Genomic DNA, 15,665 nt, shown 5'->3' with positions numbered 1-15,665 from the left:
ACTAGATATAGTGTTTGTACAAACAAACACTAGGTGTTCGGCTATTGTTGGGTCAGTGTTTGAATAAATGAAACAAGTATTGTTAATAGCTCGTCAAATTACAAAGAAATCAATACCAAACAGTTTTCTCGATGTGTAATAATTTATAGAAAAAGCATCAAAAAGTGTACATTTCAACCTAAAAGCCTTTAAATACTGCCTTTTCAAAGCATTTTACAGGCTCTTCCAGTTTAAAAAGGTCAAAAAGTCAAGAAAAGGTCACCAACACACCCATTTTTGTGGAATACATGAGGCCCTTTCATATGATGTATAGATTGTCAAAATAGCTTTTGTGGTTGAGGAAACGTGAACTGATGAATAATGGCGACTGGAGAAGAGACTAACTAACCGAATAGGAAATGTTTGTTGAAAACATCTGAAAACAGACTACGTACGTAAAGCCCTTTCATATGATGTATAGATTGTCAAAATAGCTTGTGTGGTTGAGGACATAGGAACTTATGCATAATGAAGACTGGAGAAGAGACTAACTAACCGAAAAGGAAATGTTTGTTGAAAACACCTTGAAAACAGACTACGTACGTAAAGCCTTTTCATATGATGTATAGATTGTCAAAATAGCTTGTGTGGTTGAGGATATGGGAGCTTATGCATAATGACGACTGGAGAAGAGACTAACTAGGAGGAAAATCTTTGTTGAAAACGCCTTGAAAACAGACTAAAGCGAAGCTATTTATAGGAGAAAAAAAAATTAAATACAAAAATAAATCGTACAAATTTTGGTCGCCAAGTGGTCTCCCATCCAAATACTGACTGGGCTCGATTTTGCTTAACTTTAGTGACAGGTGTTATCAACGCAGTATGGTACGCAGACTAAAACGATCAACACGTGGTGCAGAGCGTGACTATGCTCATCAATGCACCGCATACTTACACGTGGTGACCGCAATGCACCGCATGCTTACACGTGGTGACAAAGTACATGTACATGTAATTGTAAAATCTTTACGCGCAATCAATGGGGGAATTTTGTAGTGCTTTATACGTGAATTTTAGATTTTTCAACATCGATTTTGAACCAGAAGACAAGATCAAAATGGGGTCATGTCTGTGAGGTGTTTACGGAGTTTTTAATGCCCTTTCCGATGATGTATTGATTGTCAAAATCCGTTATGCAGATCAAAAGTTATGATTTTTTGAAATAATACCGCATACTTACACGTGGTGACCGCAATGCACCGCATGCTTACACGTGGTGACAAAGTACATGTACATGTAATTGTAAAATCTTTACGCGCAATCAATGGGGGAATTTTGTAGTCTTTATACAGTGTACATGAATTTTGAAATTTTCAACCTTGATTTTGAACCGGAAGACAAGATCAAAATGGGGTCATGTCTGTGAGGTGTTTACGGAGTTTTTAATGCCCTTTCCGATGATGTATTGATTGTAAAAATCCTTCATGCAGATCAAAAGGTATGATTTTTTGAAATAATAAACTTTGAATGAGTGTATCTCGTCAACTGATGACGTCATCGTGACGTAAGAACTTTTGTATCATCTACTGGTTATTGTCTACCTGTGTGCAAAGTTTCAACTTAATGCAAGCTTCGCATCTATGCTTTTTCTTGTGGACAATCGACAGCGAGAAGAATAAGAAAAAAAAAAAAAAAAAAAAAAAAAAAAAAAACCGAACAAAATCAATGAGTTGTTCGGGCTGTTGCCCGAACACCTAATTATTTATTATCCCAGCCAGGCTATCATGGGCAGTGCTGTATTGATACTTCTCATCACTAACCCTAGGAAGGGATGAGCTTAAAACATCGCTGATTGGCTACATTTGAATTGGTTCAAATTTCAAATTTTAGTTCGATCTGATAAATAGTTTTTGCACTATGGCACACTCGGTTTCGGTCAAAATGCGCACACCATCGCTGATATTCGGTTAACACTGGGTCAAATTGGTTAAATTGGCACCACTAGTAAGAAAATTGCATAAACTTTCCAAATCTGCCATTACTTTCTCTGTGTAGAAAATATCTAAAGTCATAATTTCCAATGGTGTTTTTACTTTTCAACAAGACAACAAATGTAAGTAGGTAACTATTCTGATTTGAAAACTTGGTTTGAGCTTCTTCAAGATCCATTAAAGCCATTGGACCCTTTCGGTACAGAAAAAAAAAAGTTCACAGATTTACAAATAATTTACAGGGTTTACAGAAGGTAATGGTGAAAGACTTCTCTTGAAATATTATACCATGAAATGCTTTACTTTTTTAGAAAACATTAAAACAATATCAATTCTCGTTAGCGAGAATTACAGATTTATTTTAAACACATGTCATGACACAGCGAACACCATCGCTGATAACGCGAAACGCACGAAAACAAGAGTGGGTTTTCTCGTTATTTTCTCCCAACTCCGATGACCGGTTGAACCTAAATTTTAACAGGTTTGTTGTTTTATATATAAGTTGTGAAACACGAAGTGTGGGACTTGGACAATACTGTTTACCGAAAGTGTATAATGGCTTTAAGTAACTTCAATTACTCCTAAAAAAAATGAAGTTCAGGAAATATCTCTCAGCTCAGAGCAGTTTGTACGAGACAGTCAAAGTGTGTGAGGGAGAAAGAAAATGGAATAAATCTTCACTTGACAGAAACAATAATAGAATAAGAATCATCTCCAGATTTATTGACAATGTCAAAAGTTGAATATACTTTGCTTTAGAGATTAATCCAAGCAACTTGTCATGAGCAATAATCCACTGCAATGTCCTAATATACAGATCAAACTTACTCAAACAAACTCAAACTAAACAATTTTTTGTATGCACTATCAACAGCGTTAACCAGTCTTGATTATCAAGTAAAATGTACTCCCAATATGGGTCAAAAAGCAAACTCATACAGTAAGTCTTAAAGGCAGTGGACACTATTGGTAATTACTCAAAATAATTATTAGCATAAAATCTTTCTTGGTGACAAATAATGGGGAGAGATTGATGATATAAAACAAAGTGAGAAATGGCTCCCTCTGAAGTGCCATAGTTTTTCGAGAAAGACCAATTTTCCACGAATTTGATTTCGAGACCTCAAGTTTAGAACTTGAGGTCTCAAAATCAACCATCTAAACGCACACAACTTCGCGTGACTAGGGTGTTTTTTTCTTTCATTATTATCTCACAACTTCTATGACCGATTGAGCTAAAATTTTCACAGGTTAGTTATTTTCTGCATATGTTGAGATACACCAACTGTGAAGGCTAGTCTTTGACAATTACCAATAGTGTCCACTGCCTTTCAAATCATTTTTGATCATAAAACATACCTGTCTCTTAAAGGGAAGATACTCGTTTGGTAATTACTCAAAACAAATTGGCTCAAAACAAACTGACTTGGTAACGTGCATTGGAGAGCAGTTGATAGTATAAAACATTGTGGAAAACGACTCCCTCTGAAGTAACGTAGTTTTTGAGAAAGAGGTACTTTCTCACTTAAATAATAAAAGACTTCTAGCTAAAAGTCTTTTATTTCTGTCTGAAAGCACACAAATTTGTCTAACAAGGGTGTTTTTGTTTCATAATTTTCTCGCAACTTCGATGACTGATTGAGCCCAAATTTTCAGAGGCTTGTTATTTTATGCCTATGTTGGGATACACCAAGTGAGAAGACTGGTCTTTGACAATAACCAAACGTGTACCTTCCCTTTAACATAAAAGCAAATCTAGATAATTGGAAGTATCAGCAATACAACTACTTCTAATAGCTTTATAACACAATAGCTTTATAACACAATCTTGATTATACATTGAAACTAAAGTTAACTTCAAACTTTTCTATAATGAAAATCATGAATTATGTAGCACCTTATAAAGGATTACAAGGTGCTACGGTGCATAAAAGCAGCCACAGTCAGGAACACCGGGTTACACCCCTTCTCGTTTTGATAAGTGCACTGGGTTCTTTTACATGCGAACACAACACATGGAACCAACGGCTTTACGTCCCATCCGAAAAATGAAGCAATGGTTAAGTGTCTTGGTTAAGGGCACAAGTGTCACGACTGGGGGATTCGAACCCACACTCTGCTGATCAGAAACACCAGAGTTTGAATTCTTTGCTCTTAACCACTTGGCCAAGACACTTCTACAGAAAACAATCTTGATTATACAACGAAACTAAAGTTACCCCTTTATTTTAGGTAAATACCAAACTCATATAAATGATGTATAAAGTGTTTGTATTTATACGACTTGATTATAATGTACACCTGTTCCTTAAAGGCACTGGACACGTTTTGTAAAATGTAAAAGACCAGTATTCTCACTTGGTGTATCCCAACACATGCATAACATAACAGACCTGTGGAAATTTGGGCTCAACTGGTCATCGAATTTGCAAGAGAATAAAGAAAGAAAATGCACCCTTGTTGCAACACTTTGCATACTTTCAGATGCGTAAAAAAAGGCTTTAGACCTGAAGTAGTTCAGTATTTTAGAGAGAAAAAATACCTCTTTCTCTAAAACCATGTTACTTCAGAGGGATCTGTTACCCACAAGGTTTTGTACAATCAACAGCTCTCCATTGCTCGTTACTAAGTAAGTTTTTATGCCAACAATTTTTTTGAGTAACTGCTAAAAGTGTCCAGTGCAATTAACATAAAAGCAAATCAAGGAAGATAGTTGGAACTTGGAAGTAATAAAATTGCTTCCACTATTAACTACAGAAAACTATCTTGATTATACAATGAAACTAAAGTAAACTCCTTTCATAGGTTAATATCAAACTCATATACATGTATGATGTATGCAGTATTTATTTTTATATGACTTGATCATAATGTACACGTGTTTCTTAAGATCAAAGCAATTATAGTTAATTGGAAGAATCATTAATAATAATATCAAAGTCTTATATGGCGCACAAATCTACCAAACAAGGTACTCAAGGCGCTGAGTTTATACAAACTTTCAGAAAGATAGGTTATAACAATGATGAATTCTGAGAACCAATTAGTTAGCACCTTATAAGGGTCTATACAAGGTGCTACGGCAGCCACAACCAGGAACCCCGGGGCGAACCCCTTCTCTTTTTGATTAGTGCACTGGGTTCTTTTGCATACGTTACACAACACATGGGACCAACGACTTTTACGTCCCATAAAAGGACGAAGCAATGGTTAAAGGAACACGTTGCCTTGGATCGGTCGAGTTGGTCTTTGAAAAGCGTTTGTAACCGTTTGTTATAAAATGCATATGGTTAGAAAGATGATTTAAAAGTAGAATACAATGATCCACACAAATTTGCCTCGAAATTGCGTGGTTTTCCTGTTACTTTGTGAACTAACACGGTCGGCCATTTATGGGAGTTAAAAATTTGACTCCCATCATGCCCATAAATGGCCAACGGTGTTAGTCGACAAGGTAAAAGGAAAACCCCACAATTTCAAGTGATACTTGTGAGGATCATTATATTCTACTATTAAATTATCTTTCTAATCATATGCATTTTATAAAAAAACGGTTACAAATGCTTTTCAAAGACCAACTCGACCGATCCAAGGCAACGTGTTCCTTTAAGTGTCTTGCTTACGGTCACAAGTGTCGCGGCTGGGGATTTGTAACCACACTCTGCTGGTCAGAAACACCAGAGTCTGAATTCGGTGCTCTTAACCGCTCGGCGGTTAAGTTCAATTGTCAAATGAAGATTTAGGAATACAACAATCTACATTTTTAGTAATTACCAATAGTGTCCAGTACATAAAAACATATAAACACAGATCAAACCTAGTTTGAAACATTAACTAAACTACTGTTTTAGAAATAACTACAGATAAAATTCTTAGTCCAGTAAAATTAACTCCCAATAAATGTCAAACAGGAAAAACATTATATTTATCTTTAAATCACTTTACACATGTTCCTTAACATCAAAGCAAATTCAGAAAGTTTAACACATCAGTCCAAACTTCTTTTTACTAACTACAGAAAAAAAATCTTGATTATATAAAATAGACTGAACTTCCTTCATTGGTTAATACCAAACAAATGTTTATATTGATATGACGTGATCATAATGTACACTTGTTTCTTAACATCAAAGGAATCACAGTCAATGGGCCATATTTTTGACCGCGTGAGGGCGCTCTCAATCACTTCCGGGGGTATATTCATTTATACCCAAAACAGTTTTTAAAGATTGGAACACATTATAACCACAGACATCTAATCCATCACAGACAATAAGACTTTTAAAGAAGCCGTTATAATCCACCTCTAAAGCAAATTGAAACTACGGCGCAACAAAAGTGACAGAACGCCTATTAATTTGTGCAGGGCGAATCGCGTGTGCCCCCGGAAGTGATCAAAATACTATTTATAGCGCCCTCGCGCGGTCAAAAATAAGGGGCATTGGAAGAATCATTTATAATAACAAGTTCAATTGTCAAATGAAGATATAGGAATACAACAATCTACATAGACCATTATAAAGTTATGTCATCAGAAATTTCAATCAATTCTGTGATCAATGGTGTTTATTGATTCAGAGTCAAATATTTCTAGATCTACTTTTTCCACACCATGATCAGACTATTAATTGTGTCTACAAGAGCAAACCTACTTCACAGTTGCCATGTACTCTAAAATCTCCTAACTCAGAACTGACCCTGACTCTAGATCCAATTAGACCTGACCAATGTTTGGATCAATCTGACCCACATTCAGGGTCATCCAGGAGTATTAAGAGTGCTTAGTATAAAGCCATCCAGCTTACCAGGCAAGTTGGAGGAACTCCATGATTACTCATCCTGACTCTAGATCCAATTAGACCTGACCCATGTTTGGATCAATCTGACCCACATTCAGGGTCATCCAGGAGTATTTAGAGTGCTTAGTATAAAGCCATCCAGCTTACCAGGGAAGTCGGAGGAACTCTATAATTTACTCATCCTGACTCTAGATCCAATTAGACCTGACTCATGTTTGGATCAATCTGACCCACATTCAGGGTCATCCAGGAGTATTTAGAGTGCTTAGTATAAAGCCATCCAGCTTAGCAGGCAAGTTGGGGGAACTCCGTATTTACTCATTCTCAGATTGTTGTGTCAGTAAGTTGGTCAACAACTACATACAAGTAGGATTTTAAACTTTGTATATCAGACAGTGTTGTAGTCGAGACCCAACAGTTCGAGACCAAGACCGAGATCGAGACCTGAAGGCTCGAGACCGAGACCGAGACCGAGACCGAGACCAGAAGGTCGAGACCAAGACCGAGACCATAAAAGTCCGAGACCGAGACCGAGACCGAGACCTTAATGAAAATAGACACAACAAAAGAGTCAAGCAAAGTTGTTAAACTGTATGGGTGATTGTGTACACAATTCATCCTCAAATAAACATGTGAAACAATTGTAAACTCCAAGCTACTTCAAAGGATGTATTCAAGACTCCCTTTCATATCGAAAAGAAAAACTAAATCAGTCTCAATCTTGTCAACTAGGTTCAGACATCAATCTTGTCAACTAGGTCCAGACATCAATCATGTGCACTTAGAATGTAACGTTATTTTAGGATCCTCATCAACTTGTATGAATGACCCGACCCCCCACCCCAGCACAAATATGAAAAAGCAATTTATGTAATTTTTTCGATGGGAAAATTCTTCAATTAAGCCTTTATTTGGGTGAAACAAATATTATAAATGTACATTATGTCAGTTGAAAAATGTACATCTTAAAAAGAAAAAAAATGCCTTGATTATCTGTGGCATAATTTAAAGAACTTTTTCATTGCACTTTAAAAACATCAGCATGCCCAACATTTCTGCTGACAGTCTAGCACGATGCGGGCGCATGATAGTGCCACCCCTACTGAAAACTCTTTCCACCGGTGCAGAGGATGCTGGAATTGTGTTTAGGCCATTTTTTTTAATAACTTGGATTACGGATTTGTAAGCTACAAAAAATGAGCGAGGATCGGGGAAGAAAAAGACCGGGATTATAGAATTTCGAGCTCACGAAATTGATGGGCGAAAACAAATTAAAATAAAAAAATACCGAAGGCACGCGGGCGGCTTCTAAAACACATGCATAACATTGGTCTGGTTTCCATCATACATCGGCCGCGATTTTTTCTCCGTTCACTGGCTCAGGGATCTTGTTGTATTTGAAGAAAATGTAATCTAAAAGTATTGTTTTGTTTATTATTTTCAGAAACGCAATTTTTTTCAAGCGGCGATTCCCGTAATCCAATGTATGTGATTTTACGTGTACATGTACATGTACATAGTGCGTAATACACAGAGCGTGTTCTTTCCTAACGTGTAGTACATTGTATACAGCACTGAAAACTCTGTCTCAATTTGATCGAACCCTAATAAGGTTGCACTGGGTATGAGTTATTGGTTAATACTTGATGTTCCCAATCTCTCCCATTACGGTTCGTAGAGTTTCCAGTGACATACTAATCGTTAGGAAAGAACACGTCCTGTGTATAGCTCGCACCCCAACATGATTTCAACGGACCCGATGAAAAACTATTAACAAATTATTTCCTGTGTTGCATTAATGGTAAGAAAAGGCGGTCTCGAAGCGAGACCAGCTAAATATTCGAGACCGGAAGGGTCCGAGACCGAGACCAAGACCGAGACCACAGGGTGGCGGTGGCGAGACCGAGACCGAGACACGAGACCGGCAGAACTGGTCTCGAGACCTACAACACTGATATCAGAGCAACAATCAAGTTCAGTTTAATGAACTAAAAATATCTGTCTAGTCATAAATTACACAAGAGCCGACTAGCAACAGGTTAGAAACAATGTAAAATGTGTTTTCAGTTGATGTCTGTTGCAAAGTCTTTCTGGTAATTGTTTAAAAATTGGTATCAGAGTTGACCTTTAAATGCTCCTCATTATTTTGGCTGATCTGCAATTTGTTTGCTTACTATATTCAACAACTAATACTACAAACGTATTACATTAGAATCCAATACAATTAGGCCATACAGCATAACATAAACAATAAACAAGGTAATCCATTGTTCCTTTACAAGTCAACCATGATGTTTATAAAATGAATTCTGCTCAACTAGCACAGCATGTTATATTTCTGATTACAAATCAATGAAGTAGACTTTGTCAATCTTTTTAATAGACACTTGTCTAATGTCACATTAGAACTTTTTTCAGTGATCGGAAATCTTTTAAAGACCTGCTTGAACGAAAATGTCAAGTCGTGAACTTTGCTGAATTCCACTTAAAATGTTTTCGATGAATAAGGAAATCGAGTCATATGATTATAAATAGGTTTCAATTGTGTAAAAAAACAATCATTTTGTATGCCCTTGTCCAGAGCTTTTCTGCGAGATTTGCGAAAAGCCCCGTTACGTAATCACTCTCAAAACGTCATAAGTAGATAAAGCCGCTTTGTTGCAGCGTGGATGTATAACAAAGCAAACTCCCACAAATGACGTCAGCGGCATTGTCCTTTGACGCCCGCTCTCAACGGCAGAAGAGTTTTTAGTTTTTCAAAAAACCTTTAGGTAGGGGCCTGATTTTTTACTCGATAATTACGAAAAGTTCAGAAGTGTACACATATCAAAATTACATTAAAATGGTGAATAAGTGCATTATAAACAAGTAAAAATACCATTTCTGTTGAAAACATTCCGCTCAGGTAGCTGTTTAAGAACCACAAACTACCCATAAATGTTTGAATGACGTCCAAGCTTATACTGGAAAGCTTTGAATTACTCTCCAATTTCATAAACGATAGAGGGCAAAGGCCAATATTAAACATTAATTATTGAAATTTGAGGGCGATTTAAGACAAAATCTACCATAAAACATCAAATAAATCAACTCAAATTATTTCCAGTTAGAGCCTGCATGTCCATTCACATGTCCAAATATTTGTTGGTGTTTTAAGAAAAGTTAAATAAACATTAAGAGTTCACTATGTTTAGGTTTGGATTAAACAATTGTGTGGATATTTTACTGATATTGATTGAACTGGTTGTGAGCTTCTAATTTAAATTGATAAGATTATTGTTTGATTCAAGAATGGATAACCCACAACTTTTACAACTCTAGATTTATTTTTAATTGAGCTGTATGGACATTCTGTATGGACATTTCATGTCAATGTACAAGTTGAACTACTCTCCAATTTCATAAAAACAGGAGGGCAAAGGCTGGTAACATTTCTCATGGAAGAATCTGAGGGTGATTTAGGAAAACAAATAACTTGTAGGTGTTTTAAGAAAAGTTAATTAAACATTACTAAGAGTTCACTACGTTTAGGTTTGAAATAAAACCATTGTGTGGATGTTTTACTGATATTATTGATCAATTGAACTGATAAGATTATTGCTTGATTAAACACACATCTTTTCGAATTCTTGATTGATTTTTATTGAGCTGTCTGGACACTCTGTGGTCATTACATGTCAATGTACATGTTGTACTTGTAGCATTTATTTCTCTTACCAGTATCATCATAATCAGTTAACATTCCACCTTGTTATAAATCTTCACTGATTTGTTGTCTGCCACTGCAAGCTGCTGACCATCTGATGTCAATGAGATTCCCCATGGGTTGTACAGACCCTGAGCAATACAGCTGAGAAATCTACCCCGAGTGTCATACCGATGAATATGACCAGTGCCTACCCCATTGCTCACTGCAATATAGATAGCTGAGCTGTCACAGCATACACCTCCGCAGTATCCAACTGGTTGACTATTGATCTTTGGATTGATGCTAACAAGTGTACCACCATCAACTCCAACAATGTCTACTTGTTGTTGACTGCTCCCACTGACTACAACTCTGTCCTTGCTGTCAATGGCCAAGTACCAAGGTTTAGTCTGAACTGTAACAGTGTCAATGAGTGAACCATCACTGGATCTGTGTTTAGTTATAACTGACCTCTTCCAATCCCCGACCATGATTGTATCCTTTATGACTGCTACACTGCGGAGGTATACTGTTGTCTTGCCCACCTCACTATGAGGCACTGTGTGGAATTCAAACATCTTGTTGCCATTCCTATTGTACATCTTGACAGGGTTGGTCCCATCTACAATCACTAACTGATTCTTGAATGCAGCAACAGCGAATGGACCTGAAAAACAAATGAACAAAAAGATAGGACTCAATTCAATGATCATTTATTTGCAAATTACTTTCAATCTATTTAATTTGATGATTGTGAAAAATGCAAAAGATATGTTTGCTTTATTAAATTTTGTCCTATATTAGAAAAGTCAGTATTACTTTGCTAATAACTCACAAAGCACCTACGTGCAATTTTGAAATACAGTAGGACAATAAACAGTAATCTGTTCATACTAGCAAGGTGACTACTATCAAGAGAACTCTGGTTAACTCCTTTTTAATTGCATTACTTGTTGTTATTTATCCATTCATTTAGAAATAGAAACTTCTTTATTGATGGTGTTGAATAGAAGAAGGTAAATCTTCAGAATGACAGTAGATAGAGTGGATTCAGTGATCATGTAGAAAGTATGTATAACAACAGCACTAGAGCCTGCAAGGTCATTTAATCAATCTCAATTATGATTTGATTTAAAATAAAATAAATTAACCAAGGCAACACCTGGAGGAGTGAACAAATTTCCTGAGATGTTACAATTGTTTGAATACTAAATAAAAAACAAACAATTAAAACCTATGTGGGGGACAAATGCCAGCATGACAATAACCAAAGGGGCCTTGCAACCAAACAGGTCCCTCACGGCAGGTTTTAACGATTGATCTGAGTTGATAAGTTTGATTAAACTTTCTCAGATTTGGTTTCAGTTTTGGAGAGTAATGACTACTCATTTTCACGGAATACTGTTCAACTGACAACTAATCAACTACAGTTTTGTTCACTGTTTGAACTGAGAGTTATAGCATTAATACACCTCTAACTAAAGACTTAAATTGTAAAGGACTTACCTCGTGGTAGGTCGATAGTTTTCTTCTGGTGTCCCGTAGTGTCGTAGATTACCACTCTGCTATTCCCGTAATTTGCCACTGCCATCTCATCCCCAGGAATAGAGGCGTCAATACCCACAGCCCCATTGATTCCTTTATCATACTCCAAACAAAGCTCCCACCTTGGCTCCTTAATCAGATTACCGAGGGAGATGTCACAAACCCCTGGGGTGAATCTCAGATGGGAAAGGGTCAAATCTATCTTGGGTTGATTTTGATCTCTGAGTCCCTTCAAGTCCTGACTGATAGTAGAATAGACTGCAAGGAAGTCAGGAGCTAATGAATTCTTGCTGACATCTTTGGCGTTCTGCAATGATTGCTGTATTTGCTGCAAGTTTACCCTCACTGCTTGCTCAAATTCCTCCAATTTCCTGCTGCGATCTTTAAGGATCGTTTGTATTTCATCCATGATGCGTCTTTCTTGAGCTGTTACCTCAGCCCTGATCTCATCAGCTCTTTTCTTCACCTCTGCCATGGTTCTCTTAGCTGCAATGTTTAGGTTGTCTTTCATTGTTGAGGCAGTTGCTTGAGATTGTTCAAGCTTCTTCATGGTTTCTTCAAGGGGAGTAAAGAGTTGAGCCAATGACTGTTTGTATGTGGATGAGGCTTGGTTGCAGTCAATATACTCATGTTGTGGTTTACAGTGATCTATGACAGTACAAACTTGGCAAATCATCACATCACATGTTGTACAGTAGAACCACATCACTTCACCTTCATGAGTTTGGCATTCTGGACGGCGTTTTGGTTTTCTGTCTTTGCTTGCAATCTTCCCATCACTTATGTCTTTCAAAGTGTTTACTGTGTGGCTTTTCTGGTGCACTTTGTAGCAGTTTGCACAAAATATCGCAGGGCAGTCAAAACAGAAATGAGTTGCCTCATTTTTGTACTTACATAGTTTACAAACCCAATGGTTGTCTTCAGATAAGCTGACCAGCTTCAGTTGATCTGCAAGACCAGTTATGTTGAAGTTAGTCTTGAGAGCTTGAACATCTTTCTGATGAAGTTTTGTCTTTTTTCGACACACGGGACAAATAAGCATCGTAGCATCTTTGTAGTTGGTAGACTGGTATTTCTGCAAACAGGTTTTACAGAAGCTGTGCAGACAGTCAAGAACTCTGGGATCAGTATATTGCTCATAGCAAATACCACACTCCAGATGATTCTGGACAATTTTCTGAAGAGCTGAAACCTTCGGTGGGTTTGACGAAGCCATTTTATCTGAAAACAGGGACAAAGGAGCAAAACATTACTTTTAAATAAGATTAAGCATTCAGTTTATTAGAACCACTTTCAGTACACGTCTGTAAACTTATAGATCATGGCATCAATACAAATAAAACACTTGTACTCAGCAGTTTGAATTTCTAAAGAAAAGTACTTCACCATTCACCAATGTGTGATAAGCGCTGTATACTCAGTGCTTTCCACTGAGTGATGCAGAAACAAATCCCAAGTATGGATTCAAACCCATGACCCATAGCATCCTAGAGCTGATAACTAAACTACTAGCCCACTGAGCATCCCAGCACAGAGTGATGAGAATCCTGTAATTAATAAGGGAATAAAAGGGTAGCGACGAGTTCTTCAATGGCCGTTTAAAGCCGGCAGAGTCGGCGGTCGTGTGATGGGCCTTTATGGCATGGCAACAACCCTGCAAGGTTTTAAACGGACGTTTAAGAACGAGTCACTACTCTTTTATTCCCTTTCATAAATGCCCTTTTGTTAAAAAACATTTCAAAAATACAAATAATTGAAAATTCAAGGTTTGAAATATTTTTTTCAAAAACTTTGTGAAGAATCTGTTTGATGTGTGTGGGTTGTGTGTATGCGCACGCGCTTAGATTACGAGCTGTTACTACAGCTATGAATTGTGTTCCGCATTATAATCTTGCGCGCACGACACGCGGAAGCAAGCTGGTTATAATTACTGATCATTATCAAAGGTTTATACACCCCAACGTGATGCGCTCTCCACCAATAGGAATAGCAAAACTGTCTGAGGTATTTATGAATGCCTAATTAATGCCGATCACACATCAGTATTTGGTTAAACCCATCAACCTAAAATTAAAGTTAAAGTTATAATATCTTTCTGGGTATTTGTTCAAACTCTTAAATTTTTTACAATTGTGTCCAGAACAAATAATGTACCTATGCCTAAGATGTAATTAACATTTGATCAAAGCTAAACATGAAATGTCAAGAGAATATTAAAACAGAAATGACAACCTAAATATACATAAGTCTTGTTTATACCAGTTACACAAAACTGTTTTCTTCAATAAAATTTAAATAAATGTTGAGACTTGTATAACAAAAGATGGTGTACATGTAAAGTTCAAACCAAGGAGTCTACAAGACACCCAGACACCCCTCTGACTAACACCATGACATGAGGCACATGTAAACTGAAGATGAGGTTGAGTTTCTAAATTCAAACCAAGGAGTCTACAAGACACCCAGACACCCCTCTGACTAACACCATGACATGAGGCACATGTAAACTGAAGATGAGATTGAGTTTCTAAGTTCAAACCAGAGAGTCTACATGACACCCAGACACCCCTCTGACTAACACCATGACATGAGGCACATGTAAACTGAAGATGAGATTGAGTTTCTTAATTCAAACCAAAGAGTCTACAAGACACCCAGACACCCCTCTGACTAACACCATGACATGAGGCACATGTAAACTGAAGGTAGGTTGAGTTTCTAAATTCAAACCAAGGAGTCTACAAGACACCCCTCTGACTAACACAATGACATGAGGCACATGTAAACTAAAGATGAGATTGAGTTTCTAAATTGAAACCAGAGAGTCTACAAGACACCCAGACACCCCTCTGACTAACACAATGACATGAGGCACATGTAAACTAAAGATGAGATTGAGTTTCTAAATTCAAACCAAGGAGTCTACAAGACACCCAGACACCCCTTTGACTAACACCATGACATGAGGCACATGTAAACTAAAGATGAGATTGAGTTTCTAAATTCAAACCAGAGTCTACAAGACACCCAGACACCCCTCTGACTAACACCATGACATGAGGCACATGTAAACTAAAGATGAGATTGAGTTTCTAAATTCAAACCAATGAGTCTACAAGACACCCAGACACCCCTCTGACTAACACCATGACATGAGGCACATGTAAACTGATGATGAGATTGAGTTTCTAAATTCAAACCAAGGAGTCTACAAGACACCCAGACACCCCTCTGACTAACACCATGACATGAGGCACATGTAAACTGATGATGAGATTGAGTTTCTAAATTCAAACCAAGGAGTCTACAAGACACCCAGACACCCCTCTGACTAACACCATGACATGAGGCACATGTAAACTGAAGATGAGATTGAGTTTCTAAATTCAAACCAGGGAGTCTACAAGACACCCAGACACCCCTCTGACTAACACCATGACATGAGGCACATGTAAACTGAAGATGAGATTGAGTTTCTAAATTCAAACCAAGGAGTCTACAAGACACCTAGACCCCCCTCTGACTAACACCATGACATGAGGCACATGTAAACTGAAGATGAGATTGAGTTTCTAAACTCAAACCAGAGAGTCTACATGACACCCATGCAAACCTCTGATTTAAAAAAAAAACCTTGCCTGTGAATTAATAACTTTTTAA

General features: G+C 37.3%; 1 protein-coding gene across 1 annotated transcript; it reads right to left on the bottom strand.

Annotated features, from left to right (window-relative positions):
- Positions 1-10,396: 10,396 nt before the first annotated feature.
- Positions 10,397-13,221, bottom strand: LOC117293494 (E3 ubiquitin-protein ligase TRIM56-like). The gene is made up of 2 exons (XM_033775840.1): positions 11,967-13,221; positions 10,397-11,127 (listed from the first exon to the last, which is right to left on the bottom strand). The coding sequence occupies exons 1-2, from the start codon at positions 13,219-13,221 to the stop codon at positions 10,508-10,510; spliced, it is 1,875 nt and encodes a 624-aa protein (XP_033631731.1). The 3' UTR covers positions 10,397-10,507.
- Between the last annotated feature and the right edge of the window lie 2,444 nt (positions 13,222-15,665).

This window comes from Asterias rubens, chromosome 8, assembly GCF_902459465.1.
Source record: "Asterias rubens chromosome 8, eAstRub1.3, whole genome shotgun sequence".
Taxonomy (NCBI): domain Eukaryota; kingdom Metazoa; phylum Echinodermata; class Asteroidea; order Forcipulatida; family Asteriidae; genus Asterias; species Asterias rubens.
The sequence above is the reverse complement of the archived record's forward strand: the minus strand, read 5'-3'. Positions and strand labels throughout refer to the sequence as shown.

Excerpts from the sequence above, each read along its gene's own strand:
- LOC117293494 (XM_033775840.1), bottom strand. The coding sequence starts at position 13,221 with ATGGCTTCGTCAAACCCACCGAAGGTTTCAGCTCTTCAGAAAATTGTC. Across the intron at positions 11,128-11,966 it reads AACTATCGACCTACCACGAG|GTCCATTCGCTGTTGCTGCA; the intron begins GTAAGTCCTTTA and ends TTTGTTTTTCAG.